Source organism: Rutilus rutilus, assembly GCF_951802725.1.
Source record: "Rutilus rutilus genome assembly, chromosome: 1".
Lineage (NCBI taxonomy): Eukaryota > Metazoa > Chordata > Actinopteri > Cypriniformes > Leuciscidae > Rutilus > Rutilus rutilus.
Genome location: NC_140209.1, coordinates 72,383,337 through 72,406,972, shown reverse-complemented (window position 1 = coordinate 72,406,972; position 23,636 = coordinate 72,383,337). Strand labels below are relative to the sequence as shown.

At 41.8% G+C, this 23,636-nt stretch overlaps 2 protein-coding genes across 2 annotated transcripts in view; both read right to left on the bottom strand.

Moving 5' to 3' along the window:
• Nucleotides 1-23,636, bottom strand: part of LOC311305794 (uncharacterized protein) — a 1,216,100-nt gene that overhangs the window by 800,193 nt on the left and 392,271 nt on the right. The window contains exons 27-28 of the mRNA XM_084433664.1: nucleotides 22,542-22,715; nucleotides 22,141-22,314 (exon numbers count right to left, since the gene is read on the bottom strand). Coding sequence (XP_084289790.1) covers nucleotides 22,141-22,314; nucleotides 22,542-22,715 — 348 coding nt within the window. The remainder of the gene's footprint in view (nucleotides 1-22,140; nucleotides 22,315-22,541; nucleotides 22,716-23,636) is intronic.
• LOC311298849 (uncharacterized protein) lies at nucleotides 2,236-15,139 on the bottom strand (the record flags this gene model as incomplete). The annotated part of the gene is made up of 15 exons (XM_084422152.1): nucleotides 2,236-2,940; nucleotides 3,148-3,324; nucleotides 3,556-3,741; nucleotides 4,305-4,422; nucleotides 4,522-4,563; nucleotides 5,149-5,282; nucleotides 5,919-6,022; nucleotides 6,121-6,299; nucleotides 6,393-6,625; nucleotides 6,700-6,801; nucleotides 6,903-7,286; nucleotides 7,373-7,468; nucleotides 9,950-10,303; nucleotides 13,571-13,683; nucleotides 14,853-15,139. The coding sequence occupies 15 exons, from the start codon at nucleotides 15,137-15,139 to the stop codon at nucleotides 2,723-2,725; spliced, it is 2,727 nt and encodes a 908-aa protein (XP_084278278.1). The 3' UTR covers nucleotides 2,236-2,722.

The following is a 23,636-nucleotide window of genomic DNA, read 5'->3' as shown; positions in this document are numbered from 1 at the left end:
GCTGGTGTGAGATTTCAAAGTAACTCAAAAGTAATTAGTAAATCTAATTACTGTATTGCTCTTGCAATGGGAAGTGTAATAAAATTACATATGTAAGGTAAATTAGATGACAAATGTCTATGTAGCCACTCAGCCATATGACCACAGAATAAAAACACTTAATTATGAACTATAAAAGTATGGGATGGGAGGATGGACACTGGATATCTGTAATGATTTTTAATGTAACTCACCTCTGTATTTTAATTCATATTAAATCAGGTCACTCTGAAACACTCTTTTATTAGGTTAGGGTTTGCGAAAAAGAAACGTTCCAAGAGGCCCACAGTGACATCTGTGATTCAAATAAGTCAAAATAAACATTTCATTAATGAATTTGGCTACTGTGTCCAACAAATACATTTTAATTAACATTTATACATTAGACCACTTCATGTGTCTTTGAAATGCATGCATGACACAAGTGCTGAGTGGGCAGAGTGAATTCTTTTATTTTGTCGTATTTCATTATTATGATTAAACCCAACACATCACTGGAAAGGTGATCAGCCGAGTAACAGCATTGCAATATGAAGGCTGTACCTGGCTCCTGCTTTGAAATATTGACCTCTGAACTTTGACATTGATGCATGTTGTGAGTCTTATAATTCAGCAACTGAATGGGCTACAATGATGAAACCAACTGTTATATAAAGCTCTTGAACTCTTCCATCATGAGGGCTACCGTTTGGTGCGATCACCAATAGGGGACATCACCAAAAATTGTAAAAACTGAATCTCACCTAGTTATTATTTATAATTTAAAATTTTGACCAAACTATACTGTGTTTCACATCCACCCATACCCATGAGTGCACTCTCAGTTTTATAGTCCAGACATCCATTTACATGTTTTAGTAATTTACAAAAACAAAACTACAATTCCCTGCTGCAGCAGATTACAACGTGATAGACAGCCCGTTAAATATGTAGTTCTTCTGGTTGGCAAACTAGGGTTGTGAGTAAGTAGGGTTTCAAAAAGAACTATAGTATAAAGTAACTTCCTAACAGACATGCTACTGCAAAAGCACAATATGTGTTGTATTAATTCAGCCCAAAAACATCGTCTTATGGTTATTATTATTAGCCAAAATTGCTTGTTTGGGAGATTCATACTAGTTGCTAAGGTAACCGTAATGGCGCAGGCGCGTAGCCTGACCACAGAAACGGAAGTAAAAAATAAATAAAAATGTGTTAGGCAGAGAAATATGAATAACTGATATTGCCAACAAATAATGTAAAAATATGTCATCCTTTATTAAAATTTGTGTTTTCATGTTGAAATCCAGGCACTAGATGCTAGGGGCGTTTTCGCTGACATTTTGGAGAGGCAGGGTACACTCTGGACTGGTCGCCAGTCCATCACACAACCACTCACACTCCCATTCACACCTAGGGCAATTTTAGAGTCTCCAATGAACCTATTCTATTCGGTTTCTTTATGCTAAATATTTTCAACTTATGTTTTTATACAGAAAATAATGATAAAAATAACATTATTTACATTAGCACTTTTTTCATTTTTTATGTAGGCCTAAATAACAAAGTGATATGTGATACAAAGACCACAAGGACATTCATACATTAATTCATGTCTACCATTTTATACATACATATATTTAAGAAAATAGCCTATAATTGTAAGCTGATATTTACAACACCAGTTGTCTAGTGTTAATTCTTGTAGCCAGAGCAAAGTTATTCAGCAGGATAATGAAAAACTTATCTTATTTATGGCTATAATTTAGTATTTACTAATTAATACAACACATAACTATATACCTACTTGACAATTAGCATGTAAAATTTTTATTTAGTGCGATTATACACCCTGTGTAATATACCCTGTGAACAACTGGCATACAATGTTAAGATGAAAATGAAAAATCAGTCATTTAACATCTTATTTTCAAGAAGACAAATCAAAACAACAGCTCAGCATGAACTAGTTTGCATGCATGTACAACATATGTTTATAGTTACCTCAAGTAATGCCATGGTAAATTAGTTCCTTTTCTTGGCAAGATAACAGCAGCAATAACAACAGGAAATACTACACTTAAGACTAAGACCACAATTTGATTAGATTTTTTTTTTTGTGGTAAATTTAACAATAAAATAATAAAATAACAATGAAATGACAATGAAATAACCAAAAAAAAAAGGAGTAGGCTGAAGCCAAGGCTTATATTTGCCTACCCTATTTAATCACATACCTGAAGAATCAGCATTATAAATTATAAACAAAAAACAAACAAAAAAAACAGCATACATAATTATACAATACAGCACATACACATTTTTTTTTTTCACAATCACTGAGAATAAAACAATCAAACTATTACATTAATGTAAGTGTAACATTTTTGTACAGTAAAGGTCAATATGTTGACAAGATGAGATGGGCAAAGCTTGGGAAAGTCACAACTGCAAGAGGCTGTTGTCATTCGCAAACTCTAGCACCACACTTGACTGTAGAAATAGTCCATGAAACATCGGAGGTGAAACTTAAAAACCGACCTGCTGTTTGTGAACTGAGGTAACAATAGTCCAAAATAAAAGCACTGTATAAGACATCCATTACACTTCAAAAAGTTTTTTTGTTTTCCTTGAAACACACCTGCAGTCCAGTCATAATTGACACGCACGCAGTCTAAATGCATCCGACCAGTTAAGCACTCATTTACACTGCCTCAAAATCACTGTCATCTGACCTCTCAAAATCAACTTCTTCATGGTCCTCTGGTATCTCCTCGGGCCCATCCTCCAGCAGAGAAGCAGCATTTGGTCCTAAAGCCAGGCTGTTACTTGAGCAAACGACTTGGAACTTCTCCTCTACATCTGCAAGCCTTTTCTGAAGAAGACACAGGAGCCCGTGATGACCCTCTTCACTTAAACTGCCTAGAAGGAAAAATTAAAAGCGAGGCATGACAATACTTCCATTGTTGTTGAGCTATTCATTAACTGACTTTACTAAAGAACTACAGACCATTTAGATCCAGCCACAAGGAATCCATAATGTAACACTTGAGGATCTCAAAATGAGTGGGGTTTTATAGGATGCCCAAAAGCATTACAGCAAGAATGTAATCAAAGTTAGCATCTTACCACTGTTTCTGCCAGAAGACATTTCTGATATCACTGTCCTAATGTTTCCAGACAGCTCTCTGAGATAGGTGCAGTGCTGTCTCATCTCCCTCATCACAATGATCTTTTCCTCTTGAAGACGCACTTTTGACATGTACACATCAAAAATCTTCTTCTTGGTGAGGATGTTGCTGGATTCTGAAGTCACACAAATAGCATCCCTTCGATTAAAATGTGACCAGTACAGTCTAAACAGCAGGCAAAACACAAGTAGTGTATGAACATCCCATATACTGGTGCAGAGTGCAAAAATGTAATAGAAATGTAATCAGATAAAATGTGGCATATGTTTACAGTAGCATATACAACATATCATTAGTTTAAGCACACACACACACACACACACCTTAGAGAGAAATTGCTACTTACCACTGCTGTGCACTTCCCACGGCCATATTAGACTGTCTCCTCCCACGGAGAAACCGCTCTCCACCTTCTCCTCAACGATGCGCTCCTCATCTGGCACCTGCTCATTGTAGAGCTTGATTGTTTGCAGGAGTTTTCTCTTCTCTTCCCACAATTTTCTTCGACGCAAGTGTCGAATTTTGTTGCTGTCTATAAACTTTAAAAAACACAGAAAACATGATGCACAAGCATGTGTATACAGATATCAGAAAGTTATTAAAAGGCATAATAGGCCTAATATCTGTAAAATTAAAAAAGGAAGACATTTTAAAATTAAGGACCTAAAAACACTATAATACCAAAACAATCCACTGCAATTAGACATCTGCAAGTAATAAAAAAGACACAAATATTAGATGAGTTTTCAACATACCAGTGTGATTATAAAGGCTGGCTTTTTTTGATGAACACCAAGAAACATTTGTTCAATTGATTTCTGAAGGTTATGTTGGTCATCACATCTGGTACCCACAGAATCTTAAAGCAACAACAATAATACAAGTAAATTATTATGATGTCTTGGAAGTTCAAGTTTATTTAGAGCCCCAAATCACTGTTAACAGTGTCAAAAGAGTTTTACAAGCCCACAAGTTTATATCAAACAAAAACAGGACAACGCCCCCTTACTTAATCCTTAAGCATGGCAAAGATTCTCACTTATACAATTGCAGTATTAGTAAACTACTTAGAAGAATGTCCATAAAATACTGTACCGTCAGTAGCCCATTGTCTGACATCATGTACCCACTGATGCACGATGTTCTCAGGACACCCCAGTTCACTGCTCAAATCCTCCAGTTTCTGAGACTCAGCCTCAGCCTTTTTCAAAGTCTGGTGTAAAAAAAAAGAAAGATTTTTGACTTTGCAATCTTAAAAAGTGAGGAAAATTGAGAAAAGCTTTGTATACATAACTCAGACATAACATAATACCTTGATGTATCTGCTGGATAGTGCAAGATGAAGGCCTTCCCACTTCCGTCGGTTCCACCCAATAGCAGCATATCATTCCTGGCTTTAAACAACAAAATGATGTGATGGAGGAAAGTCCCATTAATGCTCATGGTATTGCAGTTCATTCACGCATTGACAACTGATTTTTAATTTAAGAGAGATGTAATGCAGTTTTATTAATGTAGCCTACTGTATATTAGAATATTTACAGCTGTATATTTGCTATATTATACAATATTTGTAATCTCAGTACAAAGTATTAGACAGTTAGAATAAAAATACATAAAAGACAGGTTTCCTAAAATAATATAAATGAGCAATAATTACCAGATTTTGTCATGTACTTAGTTGTAAGGGGGCAACGAGACAAGTAGCTGTTGACCATTTCCACCTCCTCCCCTGCAGTTGTGCCAGCACCTTCCTGATTTTTGCCACTCCAGATTATCTTACAAATCAGCATGGCACTTAAATTATAGTCATATACAGTGTATTATATAAGTAATAAAAAAAAAAAAAAAATTTTTAAATGGAATGATAAAGAATATGCAGTACCTCACACTTGGTTGAATGAGCCTTGGCATGCATGACAGAAAGGAATGATCTCACCTGCAGTAAAGGTCTGAGTTCCAACATGGAGACGGCCAACTTCTCAAGGTAAGGCCAATACTTGCAAGCAATATCTGTGCAATAGAACTGTTCGTTTGTGGCTGCTTGGCAAATAATAAGCAAATATTTCCCCCCTGTACATGTTAAGAGCCTTGAGTAGCACTCCATGTCTGCAAACAACCACCTCAAGGCCCTCTTCATCCAGTTTGCTTGCTCTTCTGGCCGTTTTGCGTGCAGCAGACCACTGACTGTCTCCACACATCCTTTTGCCGTCAGTCTGCATGACGCAATAATTCTGGTTAAAACTGAAAGTTGCTATTTTTTCTAACTAGTTACTTCATCCATCAGGATGAGTCAGGTTACATCACACCAACTGGCATCTTTGTAATGATCGGTGACAATAAAGGTTTACTTTCAAACTACTACTAAAGAGGAGCTTCAGAAACTGCATCTTCTACTTTCTCTACTCTAGCTACACAAACTAGTTGAAAGGCAGGGTGACAAACTGCATGCATAGTCACTATCTCTTGCAGAGATCTGCTATTACATAATGAATGACTAAACTAGCCACTTTGGATGCCACCACACTTACCATTATCTAATTTAAACCTCAACACAAGATTGTTTGTAAGAGTGCACCATGCTCAAAGTGCTAGTAACAAACTAAGTGTATGATATAAGCTTACACAGACTAGGGATAAATTATCTTTTTAATAAAACAATCATACATTGCAAATTTTGGATATAAATCAAAGGTGCAAAAAAACTACTTATTTTACTAACACTTTTGATTTTACTCCTGATCTCATCGACAAAATGGTGTACATCAGTGTCCTTGGCAATGAAGGTGCCATCAAAATAGGGTTCCTCTGACCTTGATAGAATAAGAAAAAATATATGTTCAGTGTCAGACATTATATGTTCTGTTAATTTTACATTAAGTAAAACAACTACAAGTGTAAAACAACTAACCCTTTTGACTGCCGAAATCGGTACACTTTTCTGTTGCCATCTGCACAAAGAGCAAGCATGTTGGGTGTACATGCCGGGCAGGTGAAGTGCTCTACACTGGCCATTTTCTCACACTGGTACTGGCAGAATGTGTATTCCATGAAGCTTCTTTGGAATACGTCTCCATGTATTTTCTCAGCCTGTACATTCGATTAGTAAAGAGTAAAATGAAATAGCTACACTAATATTCTCTCATCTCTACTTGAGGCAACTTTGATCTACACTGATCTTACCCTTCCAAAGAGACAGGTCCTCTTCTCCAACATCCGCAAAAAACCTTGTCTAGATAAACCTGGTGCAACAGTTTTCATTTCTTCAAATGAGCTGAAGACATCTATGGAGAACAGCGTGTCAGCATTCACAGATGCTGGCCAATACCCACTGCTGATTAGGTCGCTCATGTCAGGTGTCCAATGTGCCAGACATAATCTGCACAGCAAGTTTGGCAAGTGCAAATCATACCGACCTAAAATCAAAAAGTAGAACATTGTAACACACAAAGGGACAAGAATAAATACAAATATAAACCATAATTCATACCATTTATGCAAACCAAAATGATTGCTCTGCCAGCGGATTCGGTGACGTTTGAAGGGTCGCAAGTACATAACTGGACAGGTCTCACTGTAGGCAATAAACATACTGAAAAGAGAAGTTAAATAATTAGTGAGAAAGCATAAAAAATATGTCCAATTAAGATAATAAAACTTTAATCACTTTGCCAAAAAGGTTCAGAACACTACCTTGATTGACCAGTGAATATTTGCCATCTTTTTGTACACAGCACACTGTTAGCTCAATGGGCTTGTAAAATCCCTCAATGCAGGACTCCCTGTTATGGAGGGTGAGTTTTTTGTGTATGTGTGTGTCACAATCCATACACAGCCACTCTTGGGGCATGCAGTCTCTGCAGCGAATGACGGCAGGAGATGTGCAGTGGCTGCAGTTATTTTCTGGAGCCACTTTGCAGGACAGCAAGCAGTTGATGTGATGGGTCCTTGCTTTCCGCCACTCATCTTGGGCTACAGATTGGCGCAAGCACCATGATGTGGATGTAGAGGGATACTTGCTGGTGCCTTGAACATCTGCTGAGGTCAGAATGTCCTGCAGTTTCTGCATCTCACTGTCTTAAAGACAGAAATAAGAAAATAATCATTCCTTTCACGCTTATAGCTAACTTGCTTAATTACAGTAAGGTCAGGTGTCATCTTACCAAATGAGTGTTGAGAGCAGTTTGATTGGGTAACTGTGGGAACCTCCTCAGATGACTCAAAATGAGTAGTGCTCTCACTGCCAACAACGGAAACAACTGAAAAGATAGATAGAAAGGAATGAGATAACAATTTTCATGTCTTACAAGCATATAATACAGTGTTCATTAGTGACTTATGGCTATAATAGGCTAATTGACATGTCTGACAATTTCATTAATCTCTAAAAGTTTTTTCCCTCATTATCTGGACATAATCTTGAACTGTTAGCAGCATGAACCTGACACCGATTGCTTCACTTCCACTTCCACTCATTTCTTTGGAATTGCTTAGCATTACAGTGAAGTCAATAACATAGGCAACACATCAACCACCATGTTGTGTTTCTGATGGTACAGTTTAACATACAGTATTCAAAGGAAAATTATTAAAAAACAGAAACAGAAATCCTTTTAAGTTTTACCATGGAAAAAAATAAAGGATAAAGCTGTGCACTGGAAGCCCCACAGTTTGGTGGTCTATATGTTTCAAAAGTGACACAAAAACATATTTATGTTACCTAACAAATAGCAAGCTGAATTCTGTATACAATGGGCACAGTTATACTTAGTTAAGAAAGATTGGGTGGGTAATCACAAATAATCCTGGAAGACATGGACTACCTGTAGCTGAAGCACATTTTCGTGTCTCTCCACTTCTGCTTCTTTTTAGCAGTGGACGTCCTTCAGCATCTCTCTCCACCCATCGGACATTACATTAGCATCGTATGATAACACTGAAATACAGCCAACTCTTGAGCAGTTCATTCAAATTTCGCACTCTAATTCCCACTATTTAGTATTAATTACATTAATACTGGAAGATCACTATCTAAAAACAAAAAAAAACTCACTTTGGTTTGAGCAAGAAGCATGTCTGCAATGAAAATAGCATCATCTGCTCTCCCTCTGTCTTGCTGAGCAGCCATTTCAAAGATACCATATTGGAAAGGAAGATAAAAACACGGTCAGACAAAAAGAATTGAGGACAGAGTATAGGATAAAGAATAGAGTAACAATACTTACTTGAAGACAGTGAAGCTTTACAAGAAAGAAATTGAGATAGAGAGAGAGTGAGAGAGAGAGAGAGAGAGAGAGAGAGAGTGAGAGAGAGAGAGAGAGAGAGAGAGAGAGAGAGAGAGAGAGAGAGAGTAAGAGGATTGCAATTTAAAACAATATGTTAAAATGTAATTTATTCCTGTGATCAAAGCTGAGTTTTCAGCATCATAATTATTAGGACAGCATTTACATGAAATATATATATTTGTGTAACAATGTAAAAGCCTTTACTGTCACGTTTAATCAATTTAATGCATAACGTACTTTCTGAATAAAATAAATTCGTGCTAAATAAATAAAATTACTGGTTTAAAAAAAACACACCTTAGGATCGTCATTTTTTATGTGTGGATAGATCCTTTAGAATAGATAGGCCTACAACATCAGTATCGATATTTCAGGATCGAAATCCGCGCATATATCATCATCAACAAGCAGCGGGTTTATCTACAGTTACTTCCCATCGACCATAACAACTTTTTTATAAACGTAATATAACCTAATATGCAGTCACTGCAACTTTCTGTGATTAATTAATTAGCCAATTAATATCAATTTCTATTAACGTTATTGACCACGGTAACGTTAACACTAACAGCACCATAGATTAAAAAGCTCCACAGTCCACACACACAAATATAACGTTAGGCTACAGCAACGTTAGATTTTCTTAAATTACAGAACCATAATAAAAAAATATGGCTTTGGCCGACCTGGACGACGCGGGAATTTTGGAGAATGCAATATATCGCTTCTCTATTTGGTCCGTGGGGAGTTGTTGGCATTGAGGAAATTATTGCCCCCTGCTGGTACTCACCCTTCATTCATGCGTGTCATTGTCACGCTTAGAGGAGTCAAAGCGTGACACTGACACGCATCCGCTAGTGGACCAGCGTGTGTATTACACGCTTTAGCGTGATACCGGGTTGCTGTGTGCGCGCACATGTGAGAGACGCATGAGTGACAGAGACGGAGGGAGAGCAGGGAAAGGAAATGCGGCTGTACGAATACGCTGCGTGTTTTAAATAGCGTTAAAAAAGGAAAGACCTTGACAAAGACGGAAACTAAAGACATTTACTCTATAATTTTATTTTTATTTTAGTTCGTTTTGCCAAACACACATTACAGGTTTAGTTAGTTATCGTTTTTTTAGTAATGCCTCGTTTTTATTTTTATTTCAGTTAACGACAATATCGTTTTTTCGTTCGTTTTCGTTAACGATTATAAGCTGGTTCCGAAAACAACTGATTGGATCTGAATACCAATCCATCACACACATCATTTAAAATGAGAGGTGTACTCTCATTCCTAGATGTACAACATTCTTCCCATACAGCAGGATCTTTCAGGAGTGCTGTTAATGTGTCTTTTATGGGAATATATTGGGCATGTCTCTCCTTTCTGTTTTCATCAATCCCCCAAAAAATGCATTTTGGATGCACATATGGAAAGTTTTCCTCAAAGTACTGTTTTCTCTTGTACTTTGTGGAAAGAGCAGAGCTGCATGATCCATGAATATCCATGTCCATAGGGTTTTCAAAGCATCTTCAATTTCTATCTCAGAGAGTTTAGATTTTGCTTGAAGAGATACTTTAAGTTGATTCTTTGTGTACTGCTGGCACACTCCAGTAAGCTTATTTATCTCTTCTACGATTAACTGCACTGTTGAGGAAGGGATCAGGTGCTTTGCCTGCAACTTCATGAAAAACATGGACAGATTTCTCATGTATAAACTTTTCATTTGTGCAGGGTCCAGCATATCCTCCTCATGCCCCTCGTCATCTGCCCCTTCACCTGAGTGGCTTTCAGTAACAGAGAACTGAGACTCACTAGGAACTGAAGGAAGACAGTATGCACCAGAGACATGCAAAGCTGTAGAGTATTTGTGCTTTCTAGATAGGTGGGACGTGAAAATGAGCGATCACAGTTTTTGAAGGGGCAATGCACCTGCTCTCTTTTTGAAATGGGAAATTTAAGGTGACCCAAAAGATCTGAAAGATCAATCAACTGTTTCTGACAGTTTGTAACTTCACATTTGAAGGGTCCCTGCAGAGACCAGAAGATGACTGCCGATGATGACGGTAAACATGACATTTATATGCGTTGTAATTTCTGAAGCGTAACTTACAACCTGCCATGCAACATGCATATAGGTAATGTGCCTCATTTCTGTGTAGCCCTTGATGTTGTACATATCCTTTTAGGGTTTTCACAGAAACACTACAACTATTACAAGTGTAGTCTGCAAACATCTTTACATGGTACAATGATCACCTTTTTCCACTGATCTTGATTTTAGCAGCTCACGCAACTTGAGAAACAGTGCAGGGAGAAACAAAAACAAGCATGTAAGTGTATAGGACATGTTAAGAAATCTACAAATGTTCTAAGAAATGTATTGATAAATGTATCTAAAGTACTGAATACTATCCGTCTAACCAGTGAATCCCTATTAGTTTATGTGCTCCTGTTTCAGTGTTTGTGCTTCAGTGATGACAGCGTTTTAATTTTGAGTGGTGATTAAAGTTGGCATGAAAGCAAGTATATTGTATATGTGAAAATGTCCCATTGGATTGTAGGAAGTTGGGCATTGCAGGGGGTGAGTTAGCGTTTTTGATTAAAGATTACAAGGGCATATTAATATATATAAAAAAATATAATATTGTGCACGGATAACTCATTTATAATAAGCACTGCAACATTCTGTAAAACAGTTATAATTTTCACTTTTAATTTCATGGCTACTAAACTGACTAACTACTAGTGCATTCAACTGTTTGAACCAGCTGAAAATTGCAAGGCCAAATTATGAGAAACAGAAACGATTAATTGCTTATCTGGGTCTTCAGGCTATGCAGTCTGTTGGTTTACCTCACCTCCCGATCTAAGTCGGTCGTTCATTCAGTGACATCCTCATAAAATGACCTATGCAGTCTGTAGTACCTGACACAGAAGACTCTATAAATCGTCTCGGTTACGTATGTAACCCTCGTTCCCTGAGTACAGACGTGTCGTCGGGGGAGTTCCCTGACGAATTGGGATCACGCTAGGGAGACCAATTGCCTACGAGTGAATTAAAACGAGCCAATGAAATTGGCATGCAGGATTTGCATTCCGCAGCCCGCCTACCAGCGCGGGTATAAAAAGGCGGAAGCAACGCATGCATAGTGCTTTTCGCTGAGGAGCCGAACAGTGTCCGATCCTCCGCGAAGGTACAGCAACATGGCGACGGGACGACACGTCTCCGTTCCCTGTACTCAGGGAACGAGGGTTACATACGTAACCGAGACGTTCCCTTTCGTCCTGGGAACTCCAACGTGTCGTCGGGGGAGTTCCCTGACGAATTGGGATCCCTAGTAAAACGCCATGGTGCTGGCCCCTTCCAGCGCCCAGCTAAGCTACCCTGCAGCAGTTTCTTGAATAAGTTGCGGGAGCTAGCTAGGGAATCACACTGCTGTTCCGCAAGACCCGCACAGTGGATTTTGGATAACACTGGGAAGCGTGCCCTAATCCCCAGGGGGGGTGGGGGAACGCTGCGGAAGCTCAGCCTGCTTGAGGAAGGCCTGGAATACACATATGTACTAGCCCAGTGGGGTAGTGAAACATATGGCATTCCCTGAGGTAGTCCCAATCCGAGGGAAGTGGGAGCGTACTCAACAGGGACGACAGAACGAGTCTGTCAAGGGGAAGTCACGGCTGAACTGCACGTGGCATCATGGGTCACCGTAGAGACCACTGAAAAACACCCAGTCTACTAGCAACTCCTACTAGAGGTAGCAGACCTGGCGCCGGGCGGTCCGCCACGCCTGGCACCGGAGGAGTGATGGAGGAACTCACGAGGCTCACCGACGTAGGGCGCCAACGGAGCAAAAGTCGCACATATCCGGCTGAGGCACGGAATGGCGTAGCAAGCCGACACAACCTATTCCCTCGCACCACTGGCCGTAGCGAGTACTCGGGAGGAAACAGGTGAGCCAGTGAGCTAACCTCTGCTTGGAGACAGCCTTCCCCTTCTGCTGGCCTCCGTAACAGACAAAGAGCTGATCTGAGGTTCTGAAGCTTTGCGTTCTGTCAATATAAACCCGCAGTGCGCGGACGGGACAGAGAAAAGCTATGGCTGGGTCTGCCTCCTCCTAGGGCAGCGCTTGCAGGTTCACTACCTGGTTCACGAAGGGAGTGGTAGGAACCTTGGGCACATATCCGAGCCGGGGTCTCAATACAACATGAGAAAGGCCCGGCCCGAACTCCACGATTCGTCGACCGAAAATGCTTGCAGATCCCCGACCCTCTTGAAAGAGGCCAATGCTAACAGGAGCGCTGTCTTAATGGACAGGATATTAAGCTCTACTGTCAGCAAAGGCTCAAAGGGAGGACTTCGAAGAGCTCTAAGAACCAGAGCTAGGTCCCAAGAGGGTACAGAGTGCGACACACGAGGTGGATTTAACCTCCTAGCACCCTTAAGGAATCTGATGATCAGGTCGTGCTTCCCCAAGGACTTACCTTCTACTGCATCGTGATGTGCTGCTATTGCAGCGACATACACTTTGAGGGTGGAGGGAGACAGCCTTCGCTCCAACCCATCTTGCAGGAAAGAAAGCACGGCTCTGATCGGGCAAGTTCGGGGGTCCTCCTGACGGGAGGAACACCAATCGACGACAGGTTCCACTTCAACGCATAGAGGCGCCTCGTAGAGGGGGCTCTAGTGGAAGTGATGGTATCTACCACTGCCTGTGGCAGGCCATCTAGAACCTCCGCGTCCCGTCCAGGGACCAGACATGGAGTTTCCAGAGGTCTGGACGCGGGTGCCATAGAGTGCCTCATCTCTGAGAAAGAAGGTCCTTCCTCAGAGGAATCGGCCAAGGAGGGGCTGTCGCGAGGAGCATGAGTTCCGTGAACCAAGTCCTGGTGGGCCAATACGGCGCCACTAACAGGACCTGCTCCTCGTCCTCCCAGAGTCTGTGCAAGAAGGCTCACTGGGGGAAACGCATACTTGCGCAGGTCCCGGGGCCAGCTGTGGGCCAGGACATCCGTGTCGAGGGTCCCCTCGGTCAGGAACTAAAACCACTGGCAATGGGTCGTGTCCGGAGAAGCAAACAGGTCTACCTGTGCGACTCCGAAGACACTCCAAATCAGCTGGACCGACTGGGGATGGAGTCGCCATTCCCCTGGCAGGGGAGGCAACCGTGAGAGCTCGTCTGCCACACGGTTGAGCTCCCCTGAAAGATGAATGGCATGAAGCGACCTCAGATGCTTCTGACTCCATAGGAGGAGGTGGGAGGCGAGTCGCGACATACGACGGGAGCGTAGACCACCTTGATGGTTGATGTACGCAACGTTCGCAGTGCTGTCCGTTCGGACCAGTACTGCTTGTGTCTGAGAAACCCCTTGAGGCGACACAAAGCTAGACATACTGCTTGCAACTCTAGGCAGTTGATGTGCCAATGCAGCTGGGGCCCCGTCCACAGACCCAAGACTGCATGCCCGTTGTACGTGGCCCCCCAACCTATGGCAGAGGCATCCGTGAACACCACAGCATGCCTGGAAACCTGGACTAGGGGCACTCCAGCCCGTAGAAAACACAGGGTCCGACCATGGGAAGAAGGTTCGGCGGCAGCGCGGGGTAACTTTGACCCAGAGCATACCGTTCTGCCACGCCCACCTCGGGACTCGATCGTGAAGCCAGCGCTGAAGCGGTCTCATATGTAACAAGCCGAGCGGCGTTACTGCGGCTGCGGCTGCCATATGCCCCAGGAGCCTCTGAAATTGTTTCAGTGGAACCGCTGTCCTGCCTCGAAAGGACTTGAGGCAGGTGAGCACTGACTGGACGCGCTCCTCTGTGAGGCGCACAGTCTGGGCGACCGAGTCCAGTTCCATACTGAGATAAGAGATCCTCTGCATGGGGCAGAGTTTGCTCTTGTCCCAGTTGACCTGAAGCCCCAACCGACTGAGGTGCCGGAGCACCATGTCCCTGTGATCGCACAACACATCTCGCGAGTGAGCTAGAATGAGCCAGTTGTCGAGATAGTTGAGAATGCGAACGCCTTGTTCTCTCATGGGAACAATGGCCGCCTCCGCGACTTACGTAAAGACACGAGGCGACAGGGCCAGCCCGAAGGGTTGGACTTCGTACTGATACGCACGACCCTCGAACGCAAACCATAGAAACGGTCTGTGTCAAGGAAGAATCGAGACGTGAAAGTACGCGTCCTTCAGGTCGCTCGCTGCAAACCAATCCTGGGGACGGATGCATTTGAAAATGCGCTTCTGCGTGAGCATTTTGAACGGGAGTATGTGCAGGGCCCGATTCAAAACTTGCAGGTCCAGGATTGGCCATAACCCACCGCCTTTCTTGGGTACAATGAAGTATGGGCTGTTAAACCCGGACCTCATCTCGGCAGGAGGGACCGGCTCGATCGCGTCCTTCGCCAGCAGGACACCGATCTCTTTCCGCAAGACAGGGGCACCCACTGACTGCACACGGGTGCAGTGGACGCCCTTGAACTTGGGAGGCCGGCATGCATAGCCGAACCGAATGGTGCGAATGAGCCATCGGGACGGACCCGGAAGCGCTAGCCAGGCTTCCAGATACCGTCCTAACAAACCCACCCGAACCACCGGCGTACCCGCGGAGGGGCAGCGAGGTGGAAGACAGGGACCCGGCTCTGGTGGCATTATAGCGACCGAGAGCGGGGTCTGGGCGTTTTAACTTGACACCAACCTGCTTCCACCTGTGGGCAGACGGCAGAGAAGGCCCTTGGGCATTCTGCTGCGGGCTGCCCGGTGGCGAGGGGAGGGGGAGAGACGAGGAACGAGGCCCTGACTCCTCATGACCTGGTCTCTGCGCCTCCGGGCCCAGCTGCAGACAGGAGCGATGCAGCCGAGGCTGTGTCACTGCTATCCGCGAGCTGGAGAGAGGGGAACGAGAGTGGCGCTGATCGTGGGCGGCGCACACTGCCATTCTGACCCTCTCGGACGGAGGAGACTGGTCTTACTGGTCTGCCAGACTCGACCGTGAGGGGAAACGAGGAGCGAGGCCCGGGGGCATCGAGTCCTGGTTCCCACCTCCTCACCCAGCGAGAGACGAGAGTGACAAGGCCGAAGCCCTCACTGTCATCTGAGCACTGGGGGCCCGTGAGTGACTCAGAGAAAGTGGACTGCTCAAATTTGGGTACCGCTGACTGGATGACCAGCAGCGGAACAGAAATGAAATTCTCCACCCGGCCCTCCCCCGGGGGAAGGAGTGGTGATGACACGCACTCCCGAAGAGCAGACATCACATACTCCGGGTCGCTCCTCTCAGGGTCGTTTCCCTTACCCTTTGCGGGGGGAAACGAACTCCGAGCGGGCGGTTTTGAGATGCTTCTGGACCACCAGTGTGGACATCGTCTGACCGAGGGCCAGCGCTGTGACTAAACACGGTCAGTCACTAAGCACAGCTCCACCCCGAATCAGAACTACCCATATGCACTGAATGTGCAGGGGTAGTGAGAGAGGAAAAACTTCCGCAGATTTAGGCATGTTTGGCTTGCCATATTGGCACCAAAATGCTTCCATACTGCCAAAAAATTTCACACGCATCCAGGCACTTTAGACCCAGGAAGAGTGGCTGTCAAGTCTGAATCTTCAGCATGAGAACACACCATTACAGTAGGAACTCAGCATCATTTTCAGAGTATAACAGCCCTCTCTCCGATGTAGCGATCGACATCTGTCCTCCCCTGGGGCCCCAAATGAAATGATTGGTCCCTCATGAGAAGGACCAAAATCCCATTCAAAGCCTCGACGGCACACGGCACGCTGAGTGGCTCAAGCCTTCACGAGAAAGGGGAGACGAACAACGTGCCGACGTGGTCATGCACTCATGAGAGAACATGAACCACCCATGAACGCAGTCTCAACACACTGATTAGGCATGTGAAACAGCGATCATGGCCGTCAACCAGGCATGCAAGACAGTGAACGTGGCCATCGCTGGCACACGGCACGCTGAGCGTTCAAGCCCTCAGGCAAGACGAACAACGTGCCGACGTGGTCATGCTCTCATGTAGAGAGCACAAACCACCCACAAACACAGTCTCAGCATGTTTGTGATGCGCTAGAGGAGTGAGTGGTTCATGCTCACTGTAACCCTCAGATCACCAATGTTATTTGCCAAAGTAGCCCTCCACTGGAGCACCAGAAGAGAAACTAGATCGGAAAACAAGCAAAGGGACTCACCTCATAGAGGCACGCGAGTCTTGATCTTGACCACGCATCTTGAGCGCCGAATGACGCGCACTGGGTTGCCGTGACAACCCCCGCTGTCAACCGGCGCTCGACGGCACACGGCGCGCTGAACGGCTCGAGCCTTTAAAAAGGGGAGACGAACAACGTGCCGACGTGGTCATGCACTCCTGAGAGAACATGAACCACCCACGAACGTAGTCTCACACACTGATTATGCATGTGAAACAATGAACGTGGCCGTCATATGAGGACAGGAAACGATCGCATCCAGAAACACACGAGTGAAACGTCATCCTGAAAAGGACGCGATCTTCACTCGTGTTGCTCTTTCAGGAAGAAAGTACTCTCTCTATTGTGCTGAAGCACACAGGGACCCAACGCGGCAACACAGCGGGGAAACTGCAAGCCCGCTGTGCGCACTCAACCGTTTACCAGCTGTGAAAACAGCTTTTGAATGAACAGTGTGTAGACGCAGCCGGCAGACAAGAAATCGCGCGGTCGCTGAAACGCCGTCACGCCAAAACAGAGAGAGATCCCTTCCCGAAACAGCAGACTCGTAGAGCGTAAGATAAATACAATCTTAAAGCTCATTCACTCAGAGAGGACACAATCGGTCGGCTCCGAAGCAAAAAGCACTATGCATGCGTTGCTTCCGCCTTTTTATACCCGCGCTGGTAGGCGGGCTGCGGAATGCAAATCCTGCATGCCAATTTCATTGGCTCGTTTTAATTCACTCGTAGGCAATTGGTCTCCCTAGCGTGATCCCAATTCGTCAGGGAACTCCCCCGACGACACGTTGGAGTTCCCAGGACGAAAGGGAACATCAGTGTGTGTTCAGCATGTTAAAGACTCGCTCTACTATGCTTCTCTCACAGGAGTGTGTGTTGTTGAGTCTCACAGGTTCAGTTCAGACTCTATAAAGCATCAGTGTGTGTTCAGCGTGTTAAAGACTCGCTCTACTATGCTTCTCTCACAGGAGTGTGTGTTGTTGAGTCTCACAGGTTCAGTTCAGACTCTATAAAGCATCAGTGTGTGTTCAGCATGTTAAAGACTCGCTCTACTATGCTTCTCTCACAGGAGTGTGTGTTGTTGAGTCTCACAGGTTCAGTTCAGACTCTATAAAGCATCAGTGTGTGTTCAGCGTGTTAAAGACTCGCTCTACTATGCTTCTCTCACAGGAGTGTGTGTTGTTGAGTCTCACAGGTTCAGTTCAGACTCTATAAAGCATCAGTGTGTGTTCAGCGTGTTAAAGACTCGCTCTACTATGCTTCACTCACAGGACTGTGTGTTGTTGAGTCTGACTGCAGTGATGAGGGACATGATGGACGGCAGAGACAGGTGAAGGTGGGAACGGTGGTCATCTGATTCATCAGAATAAACACACAGAATGAGAACCGCTGTGTTGAGATGGCAGTGAGATGTGGGGTTCACCGCCTGGACATATGTGATTGCTAGAACAATAAGTTTGAATAAAGCTTTTTTTGGTGTGTTGTTGACTTGCATTTGTTTATTGTGATGGTCACTTTTACTCATTTATTCATGTTTCTTATTGTCAGTAAATAAAATAAAATTATGTCATTAATATATGCATTAATTCATTGCTAGACTGAAAATTGAGACGTGTTCACTGCATTTATTTAGTGTGTATTTATGCATATCTGTCACATGACAAAACAAATGACATTTTGTTTCTTTTACTGAAATATATAATTGTCAGTTAAAAAACTAATATAATTTAGTATTGGTCAGCATTTATCATTATAATTGTGTGTAAGTGTTGGGGTGGGCTAGCAATGCAATTTTTTTCTGGGGTAATCTTTATTTTTAAGGAGGGATATTTACATTTTTGGAGTATAAAATCAGCAGTTTTCTCCAAAGGCGAGATCTTGGAGCAGCCGTCCGTCTCCTCTGTGCAGACATTACACACATTACACACGCTGAGGAGAACTGCTCTAGGCTGTCGAGTTACTGATGTTATGAAGTGTTAGTGCACCTGTCACTCATAACTTATAGTTACATACAAGATCAGGGAAAGATTCCAGTTCTTTAACAATTAACAATCATAATGACAATAAACAAAACAAAATACGAAAACATAAATATCATGGGTTTGCGTTTATCATAGAATGAGATTATATACACAGGGAGAAAAGCACAATTACAAGGTTAAATATTTGAATAATTGATCATAATACATAAAAAAAAGTTTATTATTTATAAACCTGAGGGATGAAACGAGTTAAACATAAATGAGATTTAAGCCACTTTTGCTTGTGGGTGAAACATTTTGCATATAAAATAAAGAAATTAACAACATATTCAAGAGATGATGATTTTGGGTTTTCGTAATAAAAAATAACATCTTTAAGGATAAAACTGTGGGTCACATTATAGGGTTAAAATATAAGAACTTAAATCAACCCTAAATGTATTGGTTAAACTACAATCACAAAATAAATGGGCACTTGATTCTTCAACAAAACCACAAAATGAGCAAGTTTAATCAATATCAGGATATTTACAGATTGATGAATTAAAGCTGGTGATCATATCTTTTAAGTTGTTGTGCTTGTGATAACGTTGTAGGTCACATGATAACCTCAACATGGCGGATGATGTACGGCTCGCATTCATACTTAACGCGATCAGGCTATATAGTACCTACTCTTTTAGCGCTCGTTAAGCAAGTACTTATTGAAATTAAGTGCCTACTCAGTGAATATGCGGTTTCGAACACAGCCAGGGTGTAGCAAACACACTCACAGTCCTTTTACACAACAGTTAGTTAGTCATGTGACAATCACCTGATTACGTAATGTAGAATAGTCACAAGAGAGAAGAAATTGTTAGATAAATATAGAGGACATATCTCACCAAAAAAAATACACAACATAATATAAAACAATATATAAAAAATATATATATATAAAAAAAAAAAAATATATATATATATATATATATATATATATACACACACACATACATATATATAACAGATCAGAGTCACAAATGTGAAGTATGAATGTATTCCAAAACATAGATTTTACACACAAAAAAAATCTATAAATAATATTTTTATTTACACATTTACACATGTATTTCTCCTCATAGACAGTAGTGAGACTCTTCTGTGGATCACCTGATGGTTTCTGCTCCTCTCATGATCATTTCACACTACGATATAACACATCTGTCAGAGTTTGGTGATCGATCTTTATCAGGGAAGTTTGGTGATCGATCTTTATCAGGGATGTTTGGTGATCGATCTTCATCAGGGATGTTTGGTGATCGACCTTTATCAGGGATGTTTGGTGATCGATCTTCATCAGGGATGTTTGGTGATCGACCTTTATCAGGGATGTTTGGTGATCGATCTTTATCAGGGATGTTTGGTGATCGATCTTCATCTACTCTGTAAAGTGGAACAGAAGAGAAAACAATCAGAGTTCAGTGGAACAAAGTGCAAATTATTATATTTCAATTACTGTTTTTTTTTTTTTTTTGTAAAAATAAGTTAAATTGAATTCCTGTAATCAGATTAATTACTGACAATACATGATCTTGGATAGATATTTGTGTTTTTAAATATAATAGATGTAAAGCATGAATCATGTTCATATGTGTGTGTGTGTGTGTCGGTGCGACTCCTATTGAGTCTCTGTAAAGGAGAAACTAATGAGTGTACGGCGTATGGAATAAACCACAGGGAGCAAATACAAATGTTATTTTGAGTTCAAACACAAACCTTTAGTTAAAGCCGTTTGTCCTCTAGTTTAAACATGTTTGTAGGCTCTTAGTAAATAACTGAGAGTAAAGTAAGTGTAAAGTTGTCACAGTAAAAACACACTAGAGACAGAGACATTTCTCATGTGAGCTGGACGCTGTGAGCTGAAGCTGAAACTGCACTGATTTTAGCAGGAGTGCAGCGTTTTCCTACAATCTGACCAAGTCTGTTTTCACACTGAAATGATTCACTTCTACTGTTAATAAAGCAGGTGTTGATGTTGTAGTGGATTTTTTCCTAAATCCCGACTATCTAGCGTCTACAAATCGACACTTAATAAATAAAACTGTTGCGTCTACAATCGACACTTAATAACCTTTATACTCCAGCTCTTTGCGTCTTCAGTCGACAACTGGCCGAGTTTCTAACTAACTTGCTTCCCTAAACTGACCAGTTTAAGCAGAAATTAACAGACAGACTTTCAGCAAATGTCCTTTAAATGCTTTAATAATGGCCGGGAGAGTCTTCGAGCAGTTCTCAGAGAAACTCTCCCAAGAAGAATCAAGGCCGGAGGATCTCAGACAAATTCCATTGAGAAATCCCACCGTAAAACACAGATACAACAGTTTTTATAGAATCGAGGTATGGCATAAATGTCAGGCTGCATTACATAATTTCCCCATTATTTGATTGGTTCTTCATATGCAAACCCCTCTGTTACTAGGTAAAGCAAACTTTGTTTTAATGATGACTTCATTTGTTAATCACAAGATTCTAACAGACTGTCTAGTTTCATTTCCCAAACTATGTTATTTTTACACACATATGCACACACTCAAAGACACGAGTTTTCCATTGGTTTCGTACAGTACATCCTGTTCAGATGTTAGATGTTAAATAAGGTTAGATGTTAGAAACATGGTTAGTTTAATATACAGTTTAAAATTTCTACGACAATGTATAAAGCTGTGACAGTGAGCTTTTGTTCTCTTTCCTCCTTTGTGTTAAACATTTCAATAACTTCACATTTTGTTCTCACACAAACCCTTTGTTGCAATAAAGCTTAATGATAATTTCCTTTCACGAATGTTTGAAAGGTTTGTTCACATATCAGAGGTAAATGAAGATCTCTTTAACATCTCAGTGATGTTTCCTCACCTCAGGACACAGTTTGAGTCTCGTAGCTCGTCTCTGAGTCGCTGCTGTGAGTCTCCTATCTTATTGAATCTCAGATCAAGCTCTTTTAGAAACTGCAGTGCTTTTGAGTTAGTCAAAGACTGAGTTAGAGAAGAAACATCTGTAATGCCACAGTCCCGTAGACTAGAAAGACACAAACAGAGGAAGAGAGATTATCTTACAAACAAATCATGAATGTGAAGAATTTTACACAAATATAATGTGAACATCCCACTTTAACCCCCTGTGAGCATGTGAGTAATTTTTCATTTGTGGTTTACAAATTGGTTTATGGCTTTGGTATTTCGTTTGCACATGTGGGCGGCGCTGAAATGCCCCTTTCATCTGATTGGTCAAACCGCTTCGTCTTCAGTACAGCCAGAATAAGAGTCCGTACGGCACACTCACATCCCACTTTAACCCCCTGTGAGCAATAGGGGAAACCCAGAAAGTGCACTGCTATAAACAATGAAACATAAGCCCTGCTGTCTTCAAATAAATAAACTTCAGTCACACTGTAATTGCTGTACAGTATAATGATACTAACTGTAGTTTCTCCAGCTTGAATTGTGGGTTCATCAGTAGATCACTGAGGTTTTTCACTCCAGAGTCTCCTAGTTTATTCCAGTTCAGGTTCAGCTCTCTCAGGTGTGATGGGTTTGATTTCAGAGCTGAAGTCACATCAGAACAACCTTCATCTGTCATATCACAGCAGCTTAAACTACATTAGCAGAGAGAGAGAAGAAAATAAGACAGAAGAAAACTCTTTATTCTGTAAAGTCACATCATCTTCATAAGCAAATAAAACAGAGAGAGGAAGAGAGATCTTCATCTTTATTTGACCAGATCACAAAATACTAAGTTTGCACAAATACAATGTTAAAGTGTTTTAGTTTAAACTGTTGAAGTGATTAAGCATTTTGATTCTTGTATGTGAATGTGACTGACCTCAATCTCTCCAGTTTACAGTGTGAATCCTTCAGTACGGCACATAAGTGCTTCACTCCTGAGTCTCCTGGTGTATTCCAGCTCAGGTTCAGCTCTCTCAGGTGTGACGGGTTTGATTTCAGAGCTGAAGTCAGGATAAGACTCTGTTTCTCTGTAATACTGCATCTATTCAGACTGAAGACAGAAAGAGAAAATGACTCAGATCTATGATGATCAACTAACGTGTTCATCTTCATCCAGCAGACTTTTGCTGACAAATAAACAGGGATATCAAGGTAAAGGTAACATGGAGAAAGACTACACATTGTTCATTTAAATATACTACCAACATTGTAACAATACAAAAGGGTTGAAATTGTTGATGTATTCATGTTTACACATTCATTTCATTTCATTTTTAAGGTTCTTTCATGTCAATGTCACCCTTGGTTTGCTCACTGGGTCAAATGTGTTTATGTCGGTTGTTTTCAGACACATTGTCTACTTGCTAAAACTTTATAGTAAGGTTTCATTTGTTAACATTAACTACATTAGTTAACATGAACCAATGATGGACAATACTATACAGCATTTAATAACCTTAAGTTTAAACATTTACTAATACATTTTTTTAATACAAAAGTTTTCTGTTAGCATTAGTAAATCCCCTGTGAACTAACATGAACAAAGAATAACTGTATAAACTAGCATGATCAAATTAAGGAATAAAAGTATTTCCTTAAGCAGAAGACAATCAAACAAGTTTTGTAAAAGGTAGTTCATCTGTTTTAGTGCTGCACCGTGAGGCAGTGTCAGTGTATTTTATGGATGGCTCAGCTAAACAGGCCAATAAGAGACTATTAACTACTATTATTGCTTTTAATTATACTAATGTCTAATTAAAATGTCTACAAATGTATAAAACTGATCAGAGATCAGGTAAAACCCACAAACACTTGTTCAATCTCAGTGAATCTGCATGATTCATGGGTTCACAGAGATCATCGCCCCCCAGTGGTGAACCATTGACATTTTTAAAAGTTTTGAAAGTTATGACGTAACGAAGCCTTGTTTACTGAAATCATGTGACTTTGGCAGTTTGATACACACTCCGAA